Here is a 24,817-nt window from a genome sequence, read left to right as displayed (position 1 = left end):
ACATGCATCTCAGAGGCTCCAGAAGGGCCTTCACAGAATAGACACTCTTTGAGACACACACACACTGTGGAGATTGTACGTGTGGAAAGTACAACAGTTTGGAATTCTTCAGCTAAGAAAGAAAGTAAAACTGCTCTTCTTTGAAAGCTGGAATTCTCAGGATATAGTATTCAATGCACCATTTCAAATCCCACATCTCATGCAGCAAGACTTCAGGAATCCTAAAAGGCGAAAACCACCACCAATGACTAGGGCCTGATTCCACAAGTGCATCAGCTTGGAAGTGGATAGACCTGCATGATCAGAAGGGGCACAGTGAAGCAGCACACAGGACACACAGAAACCTCGGACTGGAAGCCCCATGGCCCAACTACTAGAAGCAATCTGTTGCCTCCCACTAGCAGTCCAATAATCAAGGGACGGATGTTTTCCTCTGTGTTTTCTAGCTGCTCCAAATGAGATGGCCAACCTTTCTAAGCCCAAAGGATGCACTCCTCCCGAGAGTCACACACTGGGCGGGGGGGGGAGGAGGTTGGGCAGGGGGCAGACTTAGGCTAAGCCACTAACATGAATTTTTACCTTTGTATAATTGACTAGCTTCTGAGAAGAGTTATAAGGTCTGGAGGGCCACATTCAGCTCCCAGGCCTAAAGTTCCTCAAGCCTGACTTACGGCCCACAAAGGGGGGGGGATGAGAGGGAGGAGGCAGGAGCCTCCAGGCAGACTTTGCCTCTTGCCACAAAAGGTTTAAAGGAGGGGTAGGCAACCTAAGGCCCGTGGACCGGATGTGGCCCAATCGCCTTCTCAATCCGGCCCATGGATGGTCCGGGAATCAGTGTGTTTTTACATGAGCAGAATGTGTGCTTTTATTTAAAATGCATCTCTGGGTTATTTGTGGGGCATAGGAATTCATTCATTCCCCCCCCCCCCATATAGTCTAGCCCACCACAAGGTCTGAGGGACAGTGGCTGAAAAAGGTTGCTGACCCCTAGTTTAAAGGTTATCTGCATGTCCTCCAGCTTTCAGCCCTGGTGAGGCTGGGACTCCACCTGGAGAATGGGGGCCAGTCAGGGTGGTCCACACAGTGGAGGGCTGTGACTAAGACAGTGGCCCAGTTTTAAAACATCAAAACAAAGATGTATCACCATGCATCTAGAATTTCCAGAAATGCACATTTTCCCCTGTGTTTGGAATCAAAAGGCTGCTGAAGCACGAAATTTGTGTATGTGAAAAGGCAGCTTTGACTCTTTGCCCAGAAGCCTGGCCTATAGTGTCAAGCTGAAAATATTTCAATTTATTCCCAATATTTGCATGCATGTGTGTCCCCCTCCCCGTCCCCAAAATATCCATATCTGGAATTATGTGTTTCTAGATGCCCAGTGAAAGAAGCTCCCCAGCTGCCCCCCAAAGCCACTTCCTCGCTTTACAGTGTCCATTTGCCAAGCCTGCTCACTTGCTCTACCAGGAACTGCCTGCAGGAGTTTTTTTGGAGTGACTGTTTGTTATGCACTCTGTTGCCTCTGAAGAGCATTCAAATAAAACCCAGCAGAAAGGCAGCTGGCAGGCTCAGGTGGCTTTCTGATCTATTATCCAGGCTATAAATAGCTGCTGGAACCCAGATGCCCAGCTTCTAATGGTTCTTGGAAAATTCTCAAGCACACCTTAAAGGGGTGGGAGCAGACCAATAGCACCTTAACCCTTAGCAGAACAAGGCTTGAAGGCAGAAAACTTTGGAAATACAGTACCGGTAGGTCGCTATGAAATAATCTTTGCCACTGAACGGTTTGGCAGTGAAGCAGAGGCAAGAATGTTGAAAGTACAAGAAAACAGCTAGCAATGATTTCAGCTGATTCTACACTGGGGCTACAGTTTATTAAAATTATTATTTCAACCAGCAAACAGCCTTTTCAATTGCACCCCAGTTCCTAGCACCATAATTCTGAAACCAGATCATGTTTTTTTTTGGGGGGGAATAGGGTGAATCATACATCCCTTTCCTCTGTTTTGTATGAACTGTAGTCACTTTGGGGCAAAGACTGCCAATGTTGGGAGATCTCATGCCTGACAGAGCATGGCAAGTTCAAGGATTAAGGGAATGAAAAGGTCAGGGGTTACAGACAGCAATGTTTTTCTAAACATTCTACAAACAAAGAACACTTTAAACATAGGCTGCCTGCTGAGGAACATTGCACAGGACGTTGGGACCACATTTTAGAGCACATACTTGGGTTTCACACAAAGCACTGGCCAGGACAGCTGGAACTCCTCATTGGCCCAAGTGAACTGAGTGTACAGTTTACAGGAAAAAAATCAGTGCTGGTATAGCATATATTTAAAGAACATGAGTTCCCCCTAAGAATTTTGGGAATTGTAGTTTGTTATGGATGCTGGGAACTCTAGCTCTGTGGAGTTCCCAGGATTCTTTCATAAAAGCCTCGTGCTTTAAATGTATAGTGTATATGCAGCCTGAACTACAAATCTTGCCATGAAAACACGGGGTGGCTTTAGGTCAGCCATTCTTTCTTAAGTCTCAGCCCCCCCCATCTGGAAAGGGCAGGGCAGGGATAATAATTCTGACTTACTTTACAGGGCTGTTGTTGGAGGTTGCTCAAAGGTTCCCAAATTATGAGAACAAGAAAGAAAAAACAGAAAATATAGGGTGAAATTGATCCGAAACTACAACTGAGGTCAGTGTTCGAAATTAGCCATATTTTTGCACCTGCCTATCGACACTTGCGACCGAGTGAAGATGCCTGGGCACCAGGGTGGGGCCCGACATCTCCACCATCTGGAGGTGCATACCTGGGGGATCATTGGATCTTGACTGTTTTTACACACCAATACCCCATCATGTAGAATTCCATCAGTTATATTTTATCTGCACAATTGGAATGCTTTTTCTGCGCAGCCAGAGCAGGAGCAGACACCATTAAGAAATGGATATGTGGACCTGTTTTTAACCTGGCTCAAGATTGTCATCTGAACTAGGAAGATGTTTCACTGAGAATCTACCTCAGTCAGTCCATCATTTGGAAAATAAAACTTTAGTGTTGTCTTGCCCCAAAATGGCAACTAGGCATCCTGTTTTGGCAAGTCTTACCTTGGTTTAAGGAGCCACGGGGCACCTGGCTTGCATATCTGAGCTTCCAACACTGAGGCGGAAGAAAGACGTGTACCACTTGTGACTGCAGGTGGGGAAATCACATGCCTGAATGCTTTGCCATGGGGCAGCGGAGAGGAAAGGGAAACCCTATGTAAGGAAAGCAGATGAGGATAGCAAGGCCATCTAGTTTTTGATGTTTGTTTTTTGAATACAGGGAAGAATTTAATAGTCTCTCCCACCCCACCAAAAGGTAACAAGCAGTTTGAAATGGTACAATCCAGGAGCAGCTGTACCACCTGAGCTGCATATTTGAAGAGGAAGGCGTGTGGCTGGGTGGTAGACCCAGAGCAAGAAGCACGGATTAGCTGAAGCTCCCTGTGAAACAAGGCAGATCTCCCCCTCCACTTATCTGGCATACAGGCAGATAAATAGTAAGCCATCGCCCCAGTGCGAAAAGAGGAGACTAATCTCTGAATGCCAGAAGCTTTGACTGACCCTCCTCTCACTTGAGACTTCAGCAAACGCCTCTTGAACATTTTCCAAAAAATGTAAACGTACCCATGATGAAAGCAGAGGTTGCTCAGCAGCAAAGCTGTATGCCAGTTCCCCCAGCCCCACCCACCCAAATAGCAGAAGAGTACACGAATTTCACAGGTCTGGCTATTAATACAAGCACAAAATAAAATGATGACAGAGAGGAAAGTTGAGCAGTGTTTTCCACCATTTCATCCATTTTCAGCACCTCTTTTGCGGAATTCAGCAGATTTAGGTTGCCATCGTCCTGTCACGTGTGTACACGCCAGAGGTTCCTTCTGAACCAATGATGTGCAAAGGCAGGACTCAGAGCTTCTTGTAGTGCAAGTCCCACAAGGCAATCACAGACACCAGACACAACACTGAGCAGGAGCTTCTGACGCATTTTCCTTACGGAATCGCCATGGCAGTGGAATTCCCCATTGGAACTCTGGCAATAAAACACCACCCACAGCAGCACATGGACTAGTTCAATGCATGTGGAAGCACTCCTAAGCCAAAATCTAGTTGCCTCTCTCTGCAAGGAACCTTAACCAGTACCAGCCTCACCCCCAAAGTCAGTAGTTCCGTAGCAAATTGGATCAGGTCCTCCAAATGTTGGACTCCAACTCTAATCAGTCCCAGCCAGCATGGCCAACAGACCAGACGCAGACCTGGCTAGCTTCAGTAAGACTGCTACATCATGTGCCCTCCAATCATCGCTTTGACACATTACAATTAAACAGCGGTGATTTCTGAGCTTCTGCACCACTCACATACACACCCCAAATCTTTTTTTAAATGTATTTTTATTAAAGATTTTCTTGATTTACAAAAGTATATGTAATGTCTGTCTCTCGTATTTTTACCATGTAACATTTTTACAAATCAGTTTCATTTGTTGAGACATTAGGAAGAATAGGGGAAAAGAGGGGGGGGGATGAGTAGGTGTGGGGTCGGGTGGTGATGTTTCCATTTTACTTAATATAAGTGGGGTTTTGTGTCAGCGTTGCTTGTGCAGGTTCTCTGCTGTTCACTTGTATTCCTTTGGTGGTGAGAGAGGTTGGGGTTGGCCTAGGATGTGGCTGTTCATTTGTGATTGGCTGTGGTGGTCTTTGTTTTCATGTGTGAGTGGGGTGGGTGGGTACACACCCCAAATCTGAAATGAGGTTGGGACCACCATACACTGAGGACCAGGTGCACACAGATCTTGTCTGAGGCCCAGCCAGGAATAAAGTTATAAACTCAAACGAAAAGGAGCCAGCTCCTAGTTGGACTGCCTAGTCAGCATAGCACACGGAGGCCCAAAGCAAGTGTACCCGGCTGCCCTCTCCTCTGCACGGGCTGATCAAGACAAAGGTATGTGTTGACAAACAGATCTGTACCAAAAAACCCCCACAAAATCCTTTGAACACTTGAGATGGAGCTACAGGTTGGAACTCAACCTAAAGGCTGCTTCACCTTGTAATCAGGGCTGAGAGGGAATTGGGGTGCTTAAAATTTTAATTGCACAGCCATTTCCCCCTCCACATCCTAGACCTTTGCAAAAAAATCTGCCATGGTGCAAAGAAAGGACAGGGAGCACCTTTAACTGTTGCACGCCAAAATCCCCTCTACCAAATAACTATTAAAAGTGCAGGAGCCTCCTGTCCCCTTTTTGCATCTAGCCAGCTCAACCACCACTCATGAGAAGGGTTTAAAAGCTCTGTGGAAAAGATGGTTTCGTCTGATGCTGCTCGTCAAAAGCCTGTTGAGATACTCACACCTGATAGAGCAGGTATGGGACCCTGCGGCCCTCCAAGTTCTGCTGGACTACAATTCCCCCTCCTTTCTTCACCGTCCTGCATGGCATGCATCAGGAGGCTGCTTATGGTCTGTCCCTGAACCCTCGTTTGACTCCAGAAAACACAAAATAGATCCAGTAACCTGAATCAAAATATGGATGGTATAGATCAGGATGAGATAACAGGCAAAGATGAGCAAGGCCTCAAAAGAGAGGAGTCATAAATCTTATTTGGTGAGAAAGATGGTAGAGGGCTCATCCGGCACCTTTAGGAATTGCATATCAAGGCTGGCGGGGGGGGGGGAGGCGAGAATATCTCTAGGTGGGGCATGGCTCACCCAAGTGCTGCTGAGATGGAGGAAACTCACCTGCTGGAATTCTTTCTTCTCTGAAAAGCACAAATGCACACTCTAGAATTTGACTTCATTCCAAAATTAAAGGCAAAATCTTACACATGTTCAGTGGGGCTTACTCCCAGGTTAAGTGTTAAGTATAAAATTACAGCCTTGAGTTCTTAAGAGATATAAACAAGTCAGAGTGATACAGAGGTCAACAACACCTACACCCAGGATAAACCTGTCTGGTGGGACTGAAACCCTAAAAATGTTTGATAATGTAAGAGAAAAATAGTGGATTTCCAACCTCTCTCGTTTTCTGGTTTTTTCTTCTACATGTCAGATGGAAACACTAAAAGCACGGGAATGGTACAACCTCAGCCAGGAAGTGCTTGAAATCTTCTACCCAGTTTCCAGAGTAGATATCTTAGAACCAGGGCTGCCAACCTTTTGGAGCCCATGTGCACTGCACACACCCTGCAACCAAGTGCACACCACAACTTACTCTACTGGCTCCAACACAATGTCTTCTTTCAAGAGGAGGGGGGAGATGCAGGAGAATTAATCCTGTGGGCATCAGGGAAGACCTCTGTGGTAGCTTGTGTGTCCATGGGTGCCCTGTTGGAGATCACCAGCTTTAAATGTGTGTATCCTGACTCTGGAAGGAGAGAAACCAAAGTCCCTTAAGCCCTTGATCACATGCAGAAAGTAGAATGGGACTGTGCACATAAGCCTGTCCATGGCTGTAGGCAGCAATGCTTCTGAATACCAGTTGCTGGAAACCTCCAGAGGGGAGAGTTGCTCTTGCACTCAGGTGCTGCTTGTGAGTTTCCTAATGGCATCTGGTTGGCCGCTGTGAGAAGAGAATGCTGGGCTAGATGGACCATTGGCTTGACCGAGCCACGCTTTTCTTATGTTCCTATGAGGACTGCACATTCAGCAAAAGGGTGGCTATGCATGAGCAGCTGCTCATCTATGGATGCTACAAATAACTGAGGATCCCACTCATTCAGAGGTAACGATTGCATGGACCACCTACACAACAGTAGTCATGTTCTTAACACAGAACCACAGCTCCATGGTGGAGCATCTGCTTTGCATGCAAAAAAACCCAGGTTCAGACTCTGGCCTCTCCAAGTACCTGCCCATCAGAGAAGGTTGCTAGATTGCTAGATGGGCCAATGGTTTACCTCATGATATAGTAGTTTCCTATGAGCCGCTGATCACAACTATCCACCCCTTTTGTCCATATTGAATATATAAACATCAAGAGACAGCACCAATGGTGCAGTTACACTCAACCCCACAGCACAGAGGGAGAACCTGCAGGCCTCCAGGTGTTGCTGGATCCCTAACCTATCAGCCCCAGCCAATGATTGAGGATGATGGGAGCTGGAATCTACCAGAATCTGGAGGGTCAAACTTTCCTTCATTCCTGCCCTACAATGCAAATAACATGAGAAAAGGGTTCTCATGCCCACTGAACATCGCCAGGTCTGTTGCTCAACCACACTCCCTCAGTGTGGTTAACATCCTGAAAGAGAGGTCCTCCTCACATTTTGAGGACTCTTGTTCCTGACCATTTCACAAACTTCAAACAGATTGCACTCAAGGTCCCATGACAACAACCTAACAAAGTATCACATTCAGAGGTGCATACTAACTACCAAAGCCTGAAGTGTGTTGACTTTTCATCTGCACCAAGTCATAAGATCAAGTATAGGGACAAGACCATGAGCTTATCAACACTTACCTTTTGCCTCTGCACTTCCTAGGCACAGCCTGCACTTTCAAGTTCCGGGTCCGAGTGCTCTATTTTGGCTCTGAAGCTTTCCCCACAAAAATCCACTCTTCACTGCAGCATCGCACCAAATTGCAATTCTCAGAAAACTCGAATTGCTGTTTGTTGCCCTTCAGCTTTAAAGAGTGAGTTATCATGGCAAAAGCTCCAGGGCAAAAAGAAGAGCGCTCCAGTGTGGACTGGGAAAGCACGGACCTGTGCCCAGAAAGTGTGTGGCAAAAGTTAACTGTAGATAAGGCCTGAGGCACAATCAGACAGACAGACACCTCAAGACTGCGAAGACAGCTAAGCTGTGCTGCTTTGACCTGTTGTGAGCACACTGGAAAGTCCCCAAGTGATTCTTACCTCCAAAAGGATGGTGAATGAGGATGAAAGGAGCACCACCAGCGCATCACAAACCATCTCTTTACATCCATAGCTTCTCACAGACATTTCTAACTTGGGCTGTGTGTGGGTGTGCAGATGCTTTAAAGCTACACTTCATTAACAGTGTCGAGCAAGCTGGAACTCATCCAAAGGCCAACTAGTGCCACCCATTGCTTCAGCCAAAGCAGCACTGCTCCCTCGTGGAAACCAGGAATAGATGGCCAGGTCTTCATGCAGACCTGGGGCCTGGCCCTTAAAAGCCCCCAAGGCCCAGAGAACCTAGGAAACTGCCTCATACCAAGTCAGATCATTGGCCCATCTAACTAATAGTGTCCGTGCAGGGTTTCAGGCAGGGGATATTCCCAGCCCTACCTGGAGACGCCAGGGATTGAGCCTGCATGCAAAGCAGATACTCCACCACTGAGATGTACAACCCTTTCCTGAGTGTAAAGGCCACACCATGTCCCAATTTAAGCTGCAGATTTCAGATAAATTGAAAAGCAGGGTCCTGAGAACAATTTAGGGAAAACTAGTCTGTGTCCACAGGTAGATAAATGCAATGAGGCGAGGAGAGAGATTTGCAATCAAGCAATATATATATAAAAGCGTTTTGAAAACACAAGACACATTTTTATAAATACCATCTGCTGTATGTGATGCTTAATCTCAGGGTTATGAGCTTGAGCCCCACAAGGAACCAAAGACTCCTGGACTAGATGAACCCTTGTGGTCCTTTCCAGCTCTAGGATTCTAGAGGAACATTACTGGGGAAGGAGGATTGGGAGGAAGCAAAAGGATCTAGACAACTCACGCCAGTGAGCCAAGCCACAATGAACAACCTCAAAGCCATGCACCCAAAGAACATGTAACGGGGCGCAATGACACTCCGGGCAACATCGCGCGCCTTAAAGGTGGGGGGCGGAGGGTGGGGAAAGAGGTGAACCACCAGGAAGCCACGAGAACACGGGCAGTTCATTGGAAGCCCCAGTAACTTCTGAGAGTCTTCCCTCGCAGTCCACGCGTCATTGGGACTGCAGCCCCGGGCTCTCAACAAACCTCGCCCTCGGCACAGCACGCGGCCTCTCCGCCCCCCGTCGGCGGAGAAAGAGAAAGGAAAGTCAAGCCTCCGCCTCCCCTTTCTCTTTCTCGCGGGCGGTCCGGCCAAGTCCCTCGCCTTGTCACGCGCACACACACACACACACAGGCCGAGTCACGCGGGGGGGGGGGGGAGAGATGCAAAAAATAGCTTCTGCGGGCCACGCCGCCTCCTTCCTTTCCCTTTCTGCCGCGCATCCCCGGCAAAGCCCCGTCTCCCTTTGCGCCCTTCGCAAGCGCAGCCGCGCGGGCAGCCGGCACCCCTCCGCCCTGCAGGGCGCAACCGGCCGACCCGCCCTGGCCGGAGAGTCGCCCCCGGCGCGCCGCTGCTCGCGCCTTACCTTGGCTGGAGGCGCCGCGGTCGCCGTCGGCGCTCACGCCCTTCTGGTCGCCTGCTGCTCGCCCTTTAAGTCCATCTGCGGAGGAGAAAAGAGAATCGGCGTCGTGAGTGGCGCTGCTGCTGCTGCCCAGCGCCGGGTGCAGTCCGGGCATGGGGGGCTCTCCTTCCGCCGGCTGAGCCCCGTCGAGCCCGCCTGCGGAGCTCACATCCACGGCTCCGCGCGGACCAGCCAGCCGGCTGCTCCCGCGGCCATCAAGCCCGCGACGCTTTTGTCCTTCGCGGCGGAGAGAAAGTCGAGCTCAGCGGCGGCGCTCGGCGACACCGGCCCGCTCCATCCCTCGGCAGCCGCGGGCGGATCCACCTGCGCCCGGCCCCGAGTCTCCCCGCCCGCCCGCCTGCCCTCTTCACACCCCCCGACGGCAGCGAGCGCAGCCAAGGCGGCGGGGGAGGAGCCGGCGAACGGGCGGGGGGGGGGGGCGCGCAAGAGAAAGAAAGAAACCCACACGGGAGGGGCGGGGGGAGCCGCATTGTTCGGCAGGGGCGCTCGCGATTGGCGCAAGCGCAACCCAGAGGCGGGCTGACGGGAAGTTTGCTGTTCAAGCGCTCCATCTGGTGCCGGAGCCCCGTCGCCGGACTTTTAGAATACAAATTTGCTGGAGCCACACCGAATTAATTATTGAGAAGAAATACACGGGGGGGGGGGGAGAAGCAAGATGATTCCTTGATTGATAATATTTAACCCAACTACTTTAGAATATGATCCAGAAAGTACAAAAGTAAGCAGCTCCATAAGGACACGAATCATTCCCAAAATATTATTATATATGAGTCTCTGACATGTGCACCAGAAGTACGTACAATCCCAATGACAGCTGTGAACTTGCCTTTAGCCGGGTAATCTCATGCATATTAGGTCTCATTTGAGACAAACACGCATCAAGAAGCCTCTCTGAACTTTCATGTTTGTTCCCTGTTCACAACATCACGTCAAGGAGAACTGCGGAAGAATAGCCAATGCTCCTGAGAGAGGCGTGGATACTGTATCTGGTTGTATATACCCAAATTTATTTGGATACTGTATGATATGACTCGATACTATATACAACCCAAAACCCACACTGATTCCCACACCCGCCTCAAACTGAATTTAATTTCATTGAATTTCGAGTTGCCATATTCTGAAGAGCAAAAGAGAGGACACATTTACGTTTAACTATGGATTCCTATGACAACTCTATCCACGAAAAAGGGGACACATGGCAACCCAAGTCCGACCAAGACATTTGGCTACCTGATGTGAATGACAAAAGAAAGCCCCTCCCTGCCAGGGAATGAGGAGTCAGTGAAGAATATTGGGTTATAGCTGGGTTGTTTTTATTTTGGTCATGTATTTTGTGGGTTTATATTCTGATTTTATTCTGTAAATCTCCCTGAGACCTCTGGGTATAGGGCAGTATAATAATAATAATAATAATAATAATAATAATAATAATAATAATACATACTCCCAACTTGGTGCCCTCACAGACTTGCTTCAGCCTTCGTTTTGTGTATGGCATGTTGATACCTTGTTTACCCTCCCCCCCCATCTTTCTCCCTCAAGTAAATCTAAAGTTATTTCTTTGGTTATGCAAGTCTGCATTTAGCCTTTCCCCCCACAAATGTCATAAACTTTTTACAATACCTGTGTTGTTTCTATTCCCTTGTTTAAAATAAAAATATTTTTTTAAAAAAAACAACAACACAAAACAGGCGTTGCTTTAACAAAGTATACAGGTGAGGCAACCTCCCCCAAACTGGTGCTCTCCAGATATTTTGGATTGCTGGCTGGGTTAATGTGAGCTGCAGTTGAAACACCTGGAGGGTCAAGACTGATAGAAGTCTTTTACCTTTCCCCACACATTCCAAGGAAAGGAAACATGCAAGTCTGAGCCACACTCTGCTTACCTAGGGAGGGGGAGACCCAATGAGGTGCCCCACTGAACTCGAGGGGCAGACATGGGTCCCAGGCAAATGCTTAATAATGATTTAAATCCCATTGTTTTCAATGTAAATTAAATGTGACTGATAGCACACTTACTCAGAAGTAAGTCCTGCTAAATTCCATAGGGCTTAGTAACAGGTAACTGTGCATGAACTGCGTAAACTTGTTTTTAATGGCATTTACTTCCACTTTATGCTTAGGAAGGCAGCCTTGAAGAGATGAGAACTAGCACAGCATTGGGGGGGGGGGGAAGAAGGACTGTTTCCTTAGTATCCTATTGTTAATTCACATTTCTCATTCCTTTATTACCAAAAGGATAATATCCCAAGTTGTTGTTCTTCTTTTTTTAAAACTACAACACCTAATTGGATCGAGATATCTTTGTGAGAGATCAGTCTATGCTTAATCAAAGTATGATTTTGAGCATTAATAAAGAGAGATTGCTGTGTTATGTACCCAGGAAGGGGAAAGAGTAATTATTAATATTCTACAGCATTTTAAATAAGTTTGGGGGTATTCTTTTGTTGTTTCTGTTTTAACTACTTGTGCTTTTATCTCATGTTTTTATCTTGCGAACTGCCCTGAGTTCTTTTGACAAAGGGCAGTATATAACTCAAATAAATAGATAGTACATTAAAGAGAGAGAGAAAGGAATCAATTTGTGGTGCCTTGTGAGACAGAGGCTGTGGCGGAATGGACAGTTTTATGGGTGGAATGGTAGCAATACTTCTCTTTACCCTTTGGAGCTCCCTGAGTAAACTTCTACTACGGTTGATGGACGAACACAATAAATGTCATTCTCTATTCCATAATGCCCCTACACCATTTTTATTTTTTGAAATCCTGTTTATTGGAGAATGGAGGAACTACAGCTGTGACTTTACTCACTAAACCCATTCTTAAAGAGGGTGAGGGGAGCTGCAGGCTTGTGAGCCAGAAATGTTGGTGTTGGTCGCCAGAAGGTAACACTGTATATACATTTTTACCGGTCCCAGATTCTTGATAAAATCTCTTTGCTTCTTTCAGTTTACAGCCCTCATGGTTGCCAGAATGAAAACTTGAAAGTTTCATGCATTTGGTATCCCTGGAAGAAGGTGTTTAGCAAGACAGCCCCTCTTCTCCATCTCCTACCCTGCCCAATACTCCGCATGCTGCAAGCCACACCCTTGGCCTCCAGTTCTCTCTGTTACTACCAGTGCCATAACTAGCATTTCTGACACCTGTGCAAGCATCCAAAAATATGTCCACCCCCAACCAAGGGACCAGCAGTGGAGGGCACTTTAAAGCTGGCTATGAACTTTTAAAGGTGCACTTCTGAAATCCCAGGTTCTTCCCGCTCCAGCAGAACTGCCTCTATTGAGGAACTGTTGTGGAAAATAAATAAATAAAGCTGGTGGCTGTCAGATGATCATCATCAATTTTCTCCTTCCTCACCAAACAGCACCAAACAGGGTTTTGCTGTTTTAGGATGCAGGCAGAGGGCTAATAAGAAACTGCTGCAGAACCACTCTGCCTGCCCAAAGCAAGCCTCCAAGATGGCAGTCTGATACACATTTGCTCAGAAAGAAGCTCATCATATTGAGTGAGGCCGACTCTCAGGTATATGATGCATATCTGTTTTTCTTAGGAACAACAAACCTTTACCAAAACAATGCTGACTACAACAACTCCTCTTGTCCCTAACTATTGGTGATACTTAATGATGGGAATTGGAGTTCTGCAGCCGTGGCTGGGGGTGGGGCACAGGTTCCTCACTTCTGCTGTAGAAAATGAGAAAAGGCACCAGTTCCACTTCACGGAGCCCTAGGGAAAGTCTGTGCACTCTGTCACAAAACTTTGGTGCTCTCTAGATAAAGTAAAAGGGACTATTCTTTTAGCACACTCTCCATTAATTGCATTTTCTTATGGGTTCTCTTTAATGCCACTGCATTTACAAAGTGTGATAAAGTAAAGCAGTCCCAAGAAGTGAATTTACCCAGCAGCTGAGTCATCACCTGGCATCTCAAGAAAGGGACCGGCCAGCCTTTACCCAGCGGTTGAGTCACTGCCTGCCTTATGTGATGAGTTTGCCACTTCATTGGCAAACAAAATTGTTTTAGTTCGGCTAGATCTGGGACTGTTATTCAAACACAGAGGCTGTGTGTGTGTGTGCGTGTCTATGTATGTGTGTTATTCCAGGTATTTGAATCAAAACCAGCATCAGGGTGATGCAGAAGGATATGTCTAGGCAAGAGATATGTAAAAGGTCCCTTGAGGGCTAGATCCCCATCTTAGCAGGTGAAAGGTCAACTCCCTTACCAAAAAGGGTTATCAATAGAGCTGGATCATTGTTCAAATATGAACATCTCAGCACTCATTGAACTGCCAGCTCAACACAGACACCTTGCAAAACAGTTTTGCAAAATTCTTCTGGAAGTGAGACATGTTGAAGCAATAGCTTCTCCAGCCCTCTTCCTCTACTAGAGCTTTTGTATTGCTCCTTCCCTATTGGCAAAAGTAATGTACAGAGGATGGGGCAGGACAGAGGTGCATGGAGAAACTGGGTGGGTTATCTTCCATTTCCTCTGCTCTTTCAAAGGTATATGCCATGGAAAGCTCATGTGGTGTCCTCCAGATGTTGCTGGTCTACAAATTCCGTTATCCCAGACCATTTGCCATGCTGGGTTGGGCTGGTGAGAATTAGCATCCACATTTAGTATATCACAGAACAATGGGAAAGACCCCAGTGTACTCTCTCTGGCAACCCTACCTACTCAAGGTAATGAACCTCAATGGCCAAATCCGGGTGCAAAGATACAAAAGAGGAGAGGACTCGCGTGCTTGTAAGAGTGGCATAAGAGAAGGGATTTTTAGCAGATGTAGTTTGTCAGCTATTAAATCCCCATCTGCTTTTTGCATCTGCCCACCCTACTTGGTACTGGCAATTTAATGGTTATTACCCCAGTTCAAATGTTTCAATTTCAGGTAAGATTGTTGAGCGAAGAGTTTCTCTTCAGAGTCAGGTATAGCTGGATTTTATCTCCCGTTCCAGACTCCAGTTGCTAGAGAGAAAACATCAGCAAAAGGAAACTATTGTAGTCGGAGGAAACTTTCAAAATTTAAGTACATGAGAAGAGTCCTGCTGGATCACTGCCAACCTTGCATTTAAGCACTAGCCTGGAAGTGGTAAGCAACCAGAAATTCCATGCAGGTTAGTGGGAGGACTGGAGGAGCAGGAACAGATGACTCCTTACCTCCCCTGCACTCCACACAGAAACTAATCAGGATGCCGGAAGAGATAAACCCCCTCTTCTATATCCAGCATAGAAATGCAGTGAACTGCCTGCAGGAGCCACCCCCACCCCCCCAGTTTGTTTGTTTGTTTGTTTGTAGGCTGGTTGGTACCTTTGTTGAGTTTATTTACAAGGCTGTCATATATCCAGATGAGAGTGAGGCTGGAGGTGTTTCATTTCACTGCTGTCATTTCCTGCGCCTGGTCTCCAGGGGACTCAGTTACGAGCTACACTTCCTTTCAAGTGGCTGCTTCTCTGACATTTGATATGGACCAGCTCATCAAAACCAAAACCAAAAACTACGTCAGCAAGGGAAGAGGCATAAAATTAGCACAAGCCGCTCTCATGCGGCTATTTATACCCACAAGACAAAAACAAGACACAAAAAAGGTAGCTTAATTGGATTATCATTACAAGAAAATATATACCAGGGAGCATGACTATCATGGAAGTGGGGGAAATGTGTTGTACAAATCAAGAGAATTCATTCATGTGAAACTGAAAAAGAAGTCCCAAGATGCTAAGGTCCTAGCAAGTGCCACAAGGTCACTCAGAGTGAACATGGTATAGATGACCCAGGTGTGAAGGAGGTAGGAAACTCCTGCCCCCCAATAGTTGCTTAGAATAAAGGTGTGGCTCACATGGCTTTACAGATATTCGAGGCTACATTCTGCAATGTAGGAATAGCTCAGTCAGTTCCAGAGTAGCACTTGCTATAATATGGACACTCATTCACCCTCATACGCTCTACCACTGAATTATGGTCTTTCTTGTGGTTCTACTGCCTGATGTGGGGGTTTCCCATACTTGAGACACCAATGAACCATGTGATGATCCACCAAGCCACCCTTTATGGTGACAAAGTGGAGAAGCCATCAGGCAAAGGCAATTTCCAGCTTCTTGCTCCAGAGGGATGTGACACATAGACCAGCTTCAACTCAGCTTCTTCTAAAAGACCAGGAACTGCATTTCTAACAAACAGAATTGCATGAGGTTTCCCTGGCCCCTGGATTGCACTTCCCTTTTCCAAAGAAGGAACAGCACAGAAAGAAAGAAACCCACTGACTCCCTCTGCAAGGATGCACATGGGCTTTTCTCTTCAGTGTCTCCTTCAACGTCCCCATTGACTGGAAGAGATCGTCCTGGCTCAAGCCAGCAGATGAGAAGCAACTGGGTCCACAAAAGAGAATGCATATACAGGATCTGCCTTTCTAAGGGATACACCAGGTAAAATTTCCCTCTTCAGCAGACTCCTAAAAGACTCCCTTTCCTCAACCCAGAAACCTATTTGTAGGCCTCCACCTCCATGGTCTAATTCAGCTTTCCCCAACATGGTACCTCCAGATGTTTTGGAGTACAGCTCCCATCTACCCTGGTCAGCATGGCCAATGCTCAGCGATGAAGGGAGCTGCAGCCCAGCAACATCTGAAAGGCAACAAGGCTGGTCTAATGGAAGGACCAAACTGTGGCTCAGGGATTGTATGTAGTCCTTGAGGATGTTCAATAATCTGCATGGAAGTTCAAGAAGAAAACCACCTGCTTCCTCAGAGGAGAAATAAAGGTTTGCCCTTAGTATGTCCTAACGGTCAGGGGTACCTTTACCTTTTTTAGTATGTTCCCCTCCCTTCTCTTGGCCACATGCAGAATCTATTCACACCAGGAGGCAGGTAAGGGAGGCAGCATTGTCACCCCAAATGGGCAGGTAGTATCCATCTCAATCTGTCCTGGAGACTGAAGTCACACATCAAAGTGGGATGCAACAGAGACACTGCTTCCCCCATGTCATTACTGCCCTGCCTGTTGCTTTGCACACGCAGCTCTCAGTGGGACAAAACAAACCTGCTCCCACACCATCAGACTTTGTTTTTTTCTGGCCAAGGAAAGTGACAGTGAGTGCACCTGAAAATGTGGGGTGCTTGAGGCAACATTCTTTAACCTCCCTGCAAACAAATGAGAATAAATGCACAATAAATGGCTGATAGCGTCAAACCTCTCCACAAGCTATGTGTAAATATAATCAGGATGAATGCTCGGTAAACAGGTTGCCTGGAAGTAACTGGTGACTCATGCAGAAGCACAGAGGGATGGCTCTGTAAGCCAGCAATTTGGGTGGGGGTCATGTTCCACAGATCCTTCCTAAAACCAAAATCGCGTGTATGGGTTCAGTGGCAGCTGGGATTGCCAACTGTCATTTCCCCTGGAACCCCTCCCTGTTTTGTTTTGTTGTTTTATTGTCACACACATAAATCTGAATGTGCCCAAGTTAAATGCTTGAAAGTTCTGGGGTAACTATAAAAGAAATGCTGGGGAAACACAGGCTTCCTCCTTCAGGAAGGCAGCTCTGCAGTGAGCAGAAGGAAAGCAGCACCTAAGCAACTGGATTCACCCAAACTAAATCAAAACCAGAAAGAAGCAAAGGTTGCCGGCAGTGCATGTGTGTCCTACATTTGATTCCAAATAAACAAGACTGTGAGCAACTGCTCTGCTGAAATGGATCAAAATGCACCTCTTTCTACTTCTTTCAGGAGAGTTACAGTTTGGCCCATCTTCTGCTCAAGGGGAATGCAGAGACCCCCTTCCCAGCCCCAATCCTATGGCTCTGTCTCCTAGTGGTACAGGAGAGATGTTTGCTTTAAATGACTTTACATTGATTTAAACACAAACACACACTTGAAAAGCCCAGTACAAAGGGACAGCCTGGAGACATGGTCACATCACAGAGGACTAGTATTTACGATAATTACCCCTCCATTCTGGGAACTCCGCAGAAGTGAAGGGCTGGGTGCTTTTTCAGAGGGGTGAAGGTGATGTGACAGACTCCTTGATGCCCACAGTCTGACTCTCTTTCAACCATCCAAACCAGTTTCCCACTATGTTTGGAAACAGATGACAGGGTGTTTTTTCTCCCCACCTGAGATTTGTAGGTAGCTTGGAAGAAGAGGTCAGTGCTCCTAATGTACAAGGTACCTTTACAGTTTTATCTCTGGAAAACAAGCTTTGCAGGTTTTTGTTGTTTTAAAACCTACAGAACCTGTTTGACCAGCAGGCAAACAAAAATACAGGAAGTGGAGCCATCTGCCAACCACTTTCTCTGCATTCTTAAAAACAGTTGTCTGTTCTCAGATTTTCACAGTGCTTTTTAAAAAAGCAACAACCCTGCAAAATTGTTTCAGCTAAAGATGGCAGTAAAGAAATGAGCACCACGGGAAGCACCACTTTCTACCATGCTGCCTTTGACTTTTTTTCTTTTCTTTTTAAAAAGGATTGTCTCTTTCCTCCAACAGGAGGGACAGAAATGCTACTGTCACGGCCACCCGGATCTGGTCCCAGCTCACAAGAGACCTCACTCCGTTGCAGCTTATTTACAGGAAAAGTTTATTGAAGATTTCTGCTTCTCATACAGTTCAGCATTGTGGCCGTACGTCTGCCACGTTAGACCGCTGAAGTCCCCTCTGACTCCTCCCCTCTTCCGCACCAACTTAATAGCCTGGCTCTAGACCACCTCTTCCTCTCCTTTCTTTTCCGCAGGGTCTTCCTGCCCCCCTGGGTTCCCTCTCTCCGTGACTCGCCTGAGGCTGAATCCTCTGCTGCCTCTTCCCCCCTCTTTCTGGCTTTAGGGCCGGGCTCCTCCCCTGAGCTCTCTCCACTTCCGCGCGCCTCTACGCTTGAACTTGGCGCGCGTACGTTGCTGCTGACCTTTCTTTCGACCGCTACACCACCCCCTGCTCTGCTCTCCACCCTTTCCGGCTGAACACCCTGCTCCAACCCCCTCTCTCTGTTCTCTCCTAATCCTGCTCCCTCCGAGAGGCTGACGACTCCACCCCCTTTACTCCGTTCCGGCTGAGACGTCTCTTGCTTCCTCTGTCTTCCACTGGGCTCCTCTCCGCTTCTCCCTTCTCCTCCCCTTTGCTTGATTAAGGTAACCCCCTTTTGAGAATCCTCTGACTCGCTGCTCAGACTCGTGGATTCCCTCAGAATTCCGTCATCTTCTTCCTCATCCTTCTGCCCCTCCTCCCACTCGCTCTCCGTCTCCTCTGTCATCTCCTCCTCTCTCCCAGAAACCCTGACATCCATCCCCCCCTCGAAGCCCCCCCTTCCCCCCTCCCGCTCGCCGGGGACCGGTTGTGGAAACTGCGGCTCTTCGGGGGTAGGCTCAGGATACAGGTCGTCTACGTCAATGTTCTCTGCTGGCAGTTCTGTGTAAGTGTATTCGAAGTCGGGTTCTTCCCCCAAATGCTTCTCAGTCTCTGCTTCCATCGCTACTTCCTCCGGTGCTGCCCGCCAAGGACCTATCAGCCACCTCTTACGCCATTCCTCCTCTGGCTGCTCCTCCCACCAATAAGGGGTTTCCGTGTCCACCCCCGAGCACGATCCCCTGGGCGGGCTTGATTCTGGTGTTCTTCCCTCGGGGGAAGAGAAACCCCTGAACGTGCTATCTGACAATGTGGGTGTGAAAAGCCAGTCATCAAAGTACTCAGCTGGCATGGGTCTATGTGGGAAAAGTGCATGGAACTCTTCTTTCAAAAGGGGTTCGTCTAACTCGTAGCCTGGCACCCAACTATTAGCAGCGGCTGGTGTGCCCTCCCTGGCGAGAAAATATTCAACTCCCTCCTCCCCCCATCTCGAGTCCAGTATCTCTGTGACCTCGTTAAGAGGTTCTGGTCTTGGCGATTCCCCCCTCTCAGGCGCCCTCCTACGTGGCTCTGGGGGTGCTCCTGACTCTTGAAACCTGTGTGGGGTTTTGTAGGGAGTGAGCACCGACCTATGAAAGACCGGGTGCACCCTGGAACCTTCCGGAAGGGCTATACGAAAAGCCACCGGATTGATCTTAGCCTCAACTTGATATGGCCCTAGCTGCCTGTGTCCTAACTTCTTCTTGGCCAATGACCTGGCCGGCATCGCGTGGGCTGCTAACCACACCCAGTCCCCAACCTGGATGTCCTCTCCCGCCCTCCTGTGCTTATCGGCCTGCACCTTATACGCCTGTTTTGCCAGCTCCAAATGTCTCCGCAGCTCCTCGTGCACCTCTTGCAACTCCGCTGCAAACTGGTCGGCATCTTGAGGCCCCCCCCCTCCTGGTGCCGCAAATCTCGGGAAGGTTCTGGGATGACGGCCATTGTTCGCGAAGAAAGGCGTCACCCCGGTGGAAGCGTGTTTCGTGTTGTTGTAGGCGAATTCAGCCATCGGCAGATAGTCCACCCACGCCGCAGGTCGCTGGTTGGCGTAGCACCGCAGGTACTGCTGCATGATCGCGTTGACCCTCTCCGCTTGACCGTTGGTTTGTGGATGCCTCGCCGATGTCAGGTTGATTTTGACGTGCAAGATGCCCAGAAGCTTTCGCCAGAAAGTGGAAACAAACTGGCGCCCCCTGTCGGACAAGACGGACTGCGGAAGTCCATGCACTCTGAAGACGTGATCGATGAAGAGCTTTGCGGTCTGTTCTGCCGTCGCCACCTTGGCACAAGGGATGAAGTGCGCCATCTTGGTGAACAAGTCCACCACCACTAACACCGCCGTCTTACCTCTGGAGCTGGGCAGGTCTGTAACAAAGTCCAACGCTACCCTCTCCCATGGTTGCTGCGGTGTCTCCAGCGGTTCTAGCAATCCCGCCTGCTTCTGGTGCACTGGTTTGGACCTCTGGCAGATATCACACCTGGCGACGTAGTCCGCCACCTCTCCTCTCATCTGGGGCCACCAAAAGTCTCTAGCCACCAACTCCATCGTCTTTTCTTTGCCGAAATGGCCTGCACTAGGGGCGTCATGCAACTGTTGCAGAACCTTGGCTCGAAGATCGTCGGTGGGCACGTAAAGGGCACCCTTACGAGTCAAAAGTCCATCTTGTAATTGAAACTCATCGTTGTGTCGCGACCCTCCGCGTAGCTCCTCCATCTTAGACTGTGCAAACTGATCCCTTTGCAACGCGCGTCGCACCGCGTCCAGGTCGACTGCGATGGTAGCGCACGTCCACGCCTGCGGTGCGAAAATGTGCTTTGCTGCGATTGGAGCTGCTTCCTCCAAGTATTGCGGCTTTCGGGACAGCGCGTCTGCAATAACATTGGAGTCTCCTGGGATGTATTCTATTTTGAAGTCGAAGTCCGCAAAGAACTCCGCCCAGCGCATGTGTCGCTGGGTCTGCAACTTAGCCGTCCGCCAATACTCTAAGTTCTTGTGATCCGTGCGGACCTGCACCGTGTGCTTGGCTCCTATTAAGAAGTGTCGCCACGCTTTGAAAGCTGCATGAATGGCCAACAACTCCCTGTCCCATATGGTATAATTGCGCTCCGTCTTGCTGAGCTTCCGGGAGTAGAACGCACCCGGTCGCCAGTTGCCTTGTGAATCCTCTTGCAAAAGAACGGCCCCAACCGCTCTATCCGACGCATCGGTCTCTACCCGCATGGGTCTGCCGGGATTCACGTGGAGCAGCTGCTCTTCGGAGGCGAAAAGACCCTTAAGCGTCCGGAAGGACCGCTCCGCTTGTTCGGTCCAGACGAACTTCTTCTTCTTGGAACTGAGGGTGTCAGTGATCGCCGCCGTCGCGTTCGCAAAACCTTTAATAAACTTGCGGTAAAAATTGGCAAAGCCGATGAACCTCTGGACCTCTTTCCGATTTCGAGGGCTTTTCCAGTCCAACAGCGCTTGAACCTTAGCCCTGTCCATGGCCAGTCCCTCGTCGGACAACTTGTAGCCAAGGAAATCAACCTCTCTGACATCAAACTGGCACTTTTCCAACTTGGCGTACAGCCTGTGTTCCTTCAGCCTCTGCAGGACCTCCCTCACGTCCTTATCGTGATCCTCCGGCGATTCCGAGAAAATCAGGATATCGTCGAGAAAGCAGACACACTTTTTGTAGAGGAGACCTGCTAGCACGTGGTGCATAAATGCTTGAAAAACGTGGCTGCCATTTTGGAGGCCGAAAGGCATGACTCTGTATTCGTATGTGCCCAGAGGGGTGAACATGGCGGTCTTCCACTCATCTCCTTTCCGGATGCGGATGAGATTGTAAGCTCCACGTAGGTCCAGCTTGGTGAAAATCTTGCCCCTCCTGACGGTCGCTAAAAGGTCGTCAATCTTGGGCATGGGGAAAGCTTTGGGCTTAGTCAAGCTGTTGATGAACCTGTAATCCACTATAAGCCTTTTTTGGGGCGTGTCCTTCTTCTTCACAAAGAAAACAGGGCTGCCTCCCGCTGCTTTAGATTCCTGGATGAAACCGCGCTTGAGGTTATGGTCTATGAACTCCCGAAGCTCTTGCATTTCGTCCTCCGACATGGAGTACAGCTTGGCAGCAGGCAATTGCGCCCCTGGCACTAAATCAATCGCGCAGTCGTAAGGTCTATGAGGCGGCAACTTGTCAGCTTCCTTCTCACAGAAAACCTCCAAGAAGTCCTGGTACTTGTGAGGCACTGTTTGCACCATACTCAGATGCAATGGCTGCTCAGCTTCTCCTCCCTGATCGGTCTGAAAGCAATGCTGAGCACAATACGATGAACAAAAGTTGATCTGCCTCTGGTACCACGCAACCGCGGGACTGTGCCTCTCCAGCCAACTCATGCCTAACACGATGGGTGTGTCCGATAAGTGGGTGACATTGAAACTAATAAGCTCTCGATGGTTGCCAATCTGCATCATCATGGGAGGGGTTTGCTGCACCACTTGCCCCCCCAGCAACTTCCTGCCGTCCACCGTGACCACGTTCAGAGGCGTCGTTGCAGGCAGGAGCGCCATGTTGTGCTGCTTAACGAACTGCAGTCCCATGAAGTCGGCGTTGCTTCCCGAATCGATCGTTATTGGAACCTCAAGGAGTCTCCCATCAGGCAACTGGAGTGTTGCTGTGAGCAGAACTGCCGGTTTGGGAGGCAAAGGGTCCACGCTCTGCAGTGATGCTGGGGGCTTGTCTACAGATCCGCCTGGCTGAGCCCCAGTAGCTCTGCTTCCAGCCAGGCACTGTCGTTTCCCTGAAGCTGCTCCCCTGGTTGCACCTCTGCTGTTACAGTTGCCAGCGCTGCAGTGTGCTTCTGGAGCCTCTGGGGGCACTCTTTCGCCATATGGTGCGCACTGTCACAGATGTAACACTTCCTGGTTCCTCTAGGAGGCTTCGCTTTGGCTGCACCAGGGACAGGGCTCTGGGATGGCTTCTGAGCCCTAGCACCACCAATCTCCATTGGCTCCTCTCTGTCCTTCCCCATTGGCGAGGGGTGCGCACGGCTGAAGTCCCTGTGCCCAAAAGGGAGAGTCCTTGCTTGCGCACGCGCTTGGGGCCCGTCCTCCTCATGCCACGGACGCCCCTCATGTCGAATTCCAAGAGCTAAAGCCCGTTGCACCACGTCTTCTAGGGTCTGGGGTCTGTCCCCCCTAGCGATCTCATCCTTGATGGGGGGGCTCAATCCCTCCCAAAAAAGATCTCTGACCGGTTTACTGTCCTTTGGCCAATCTAAGGCGGTGAGCAATGCAAAAAATTTAGAGTGGTATTGGCGCACAGTCGCTTTCCCCTGCCTCAGCCCGTGCATTTGACGGCGCGCAATGTCCACATCCACAGAGGATTGAAAACAAGAATCCATCGCTTTGATGAACGCAGTTGAATCGCGACGGGCCGGTCCATCTTCGCGCCACAAATTGCGTAGCCAAGCCCTGGCCTCCCCATGCAGGTGCGAAACAATGAACCCCACTCTCTCCTCCTCATCTTTAAAATCGTGACGGAGTAAGTGCAGTGCATATACAACGTCCGCTCTGAAATTGGGATAGTCTTGCAAGTTGCCATTAAAATGCGGAACTAGGGCACCCCCCCTCCGTCCAAGCGCAATGCCCTCCGCTCTGGATCCTGGGGCCCCCGCCTTGTCCGCGCGCTCCCACCTTGCCTGCAAATCCTGGCACGTCTTCTCCAAGTCGTCATTCTTCTTCTGCGAAGCAATGACTGCCGATGTGAGAGCGGTAACCTGATTCCGCAATGCAACCAGCTGCTCCTCAGCGCTCATGGCTGCTCCCGTTCGTGAGCTTCGCAAAAAAAAATTTTTGCTTTCAGAGAGGGGACTTACTGTCACGGCCACCCGGATCTGGTCCCAGCTCACAAGAGACCTCACTCCGTTGCAGCTTATTTACAGGAAAAGTTTATTGAAGATTTCTGCTTCTCATACAGTTCAGCATTGTGGCCGTACGTCTGCCACGTTAGACCGCTGAAGTCCCCTCTGACTCCTCCCCTCTTCCGCACCAACTTAATAGCCTGGCTCTAGACCACCTCTTCCTCTCCTTTCTTTTCCGCAGGGTCTTCCTGCCCCCCTGGGTTCCCTCTCTCCGTGACTCGCCTGAGGCTGAATCCTCTGCTGCCTCTTCCCCCCTCTTTCTGGCTTTAGGGCCGGGCTCCTCCCCTGAGCTCTCTCCACTTCCGCGCGCCTCTACGCTTGAACTTGGCGCGCGTACGTTGCTGCTGACCTTTCTTTCGACCGCTACACCACCCCCTGCTCTGCTCTCCACCCTTTCCGGCTGAACACCCTGCTCCAACCCCCTCTCTCTGTTCTCTCCTAATCCTGCTCCCTCCGAGAGGCTGACGACTCCACCCCCTTTACTCCGTTCCGGCTGAGACGTCTCTTGCTTCCTCTGTCTTCCACTGGGCTCCTCTCCGCTTCTCCCTTCTCCTCCCCTTTGCTTGATTAAGGTAACCCCCTTTTGAGAATCCTCTGACTCGCTGCTCAGACTCGTGGATTCCCTCAGAATTCCGTCATCTTCTTCCTCATCCTTCTGCCCCTCCTCCCACTCGCTCTCCGTCTCCTCTGTCATCTCCTCCTCTCTCCCAGAAACCCTGACAGCTACGTTGGAAATTAAAGTGAAAGAACCAGCTGGGTGCAGCAGCAGCAGTGCCGTTCCTCTGAAAGAGTCTGGTTATAGTTAGGGGCCTCTCTGACCTACTTTCTACATCATTTACTGACGGAAATGTTAACATACTCCTCGTGCCCCAAACAATATAAACCATGGCATGGCAACTTTTTTATTTTATGGCCAATGGATCGTTCACAGAAAAGTCAACACACAAAGAGACAGAGGGAGAGCGCGAGAGGCACAAGTCCCACTCGGCCCTTCCTCCTTCAAGCTACATTTGTGTACCATTAAGAAATGACCTTAACCGCTACAATTAGCATTTAAACATGGCTAGCCTCACCCTTGCTTTCAGCAGCAAGACACTCCCAGCGCCAATTATAGTTTTGCCACAAACATCACAGGGCTGTGCGGAGCATAAT

The 24,817-nt window shown here is 49.1% G+C and overlaps 1 protein-coding gene across 4 annotated transcripts in view; it reads right to left on the bottom strand.

Annotated features, from left to right (window-relative positions):
• Nucleotides 1-24,817, bottom strand: part of HDAC7 (histone deacetylase 7) — a 190,323-nt gene that overhangs the window by 110,796 nt on the left and 54,710 nt on the right. The window contains exon 2 of one of the 4 annotated variants that reach the window (XM_081898110.1): nt 9,337-9,411. The exons of 1 other annotated variant lie outside the window; for it this stretch is intronic. In XM_081898110.1, the coding sequence (XP_081754236.1) occupies nt 9,337-9,411 (75 nt within the window). Of the gene's footprint in view, nt 1-8,865; nt 8,987-9,336; nt 9,739-24,817 lie in introns of those variants that run through there. 2 more of the 4 variants (XM_081898109.1, XM_081898112.1) reach the window with 2 other exon arrangements.

This window comes from Podarcis melisellensis (assembly GCF_964234715.1).
Source record: "Podarcis melisellensis genome assembly, chromosome: 2".
Lineage (NCBI taxonomy): Eukaryota > Metazoa > Chordata > Lepidosauria > Squamata > Lacertidae > Podarcis > Podarcis melisellensis.
This window is presented reverse-complemented; position numbering and strand designations above follow the sequence as displayed.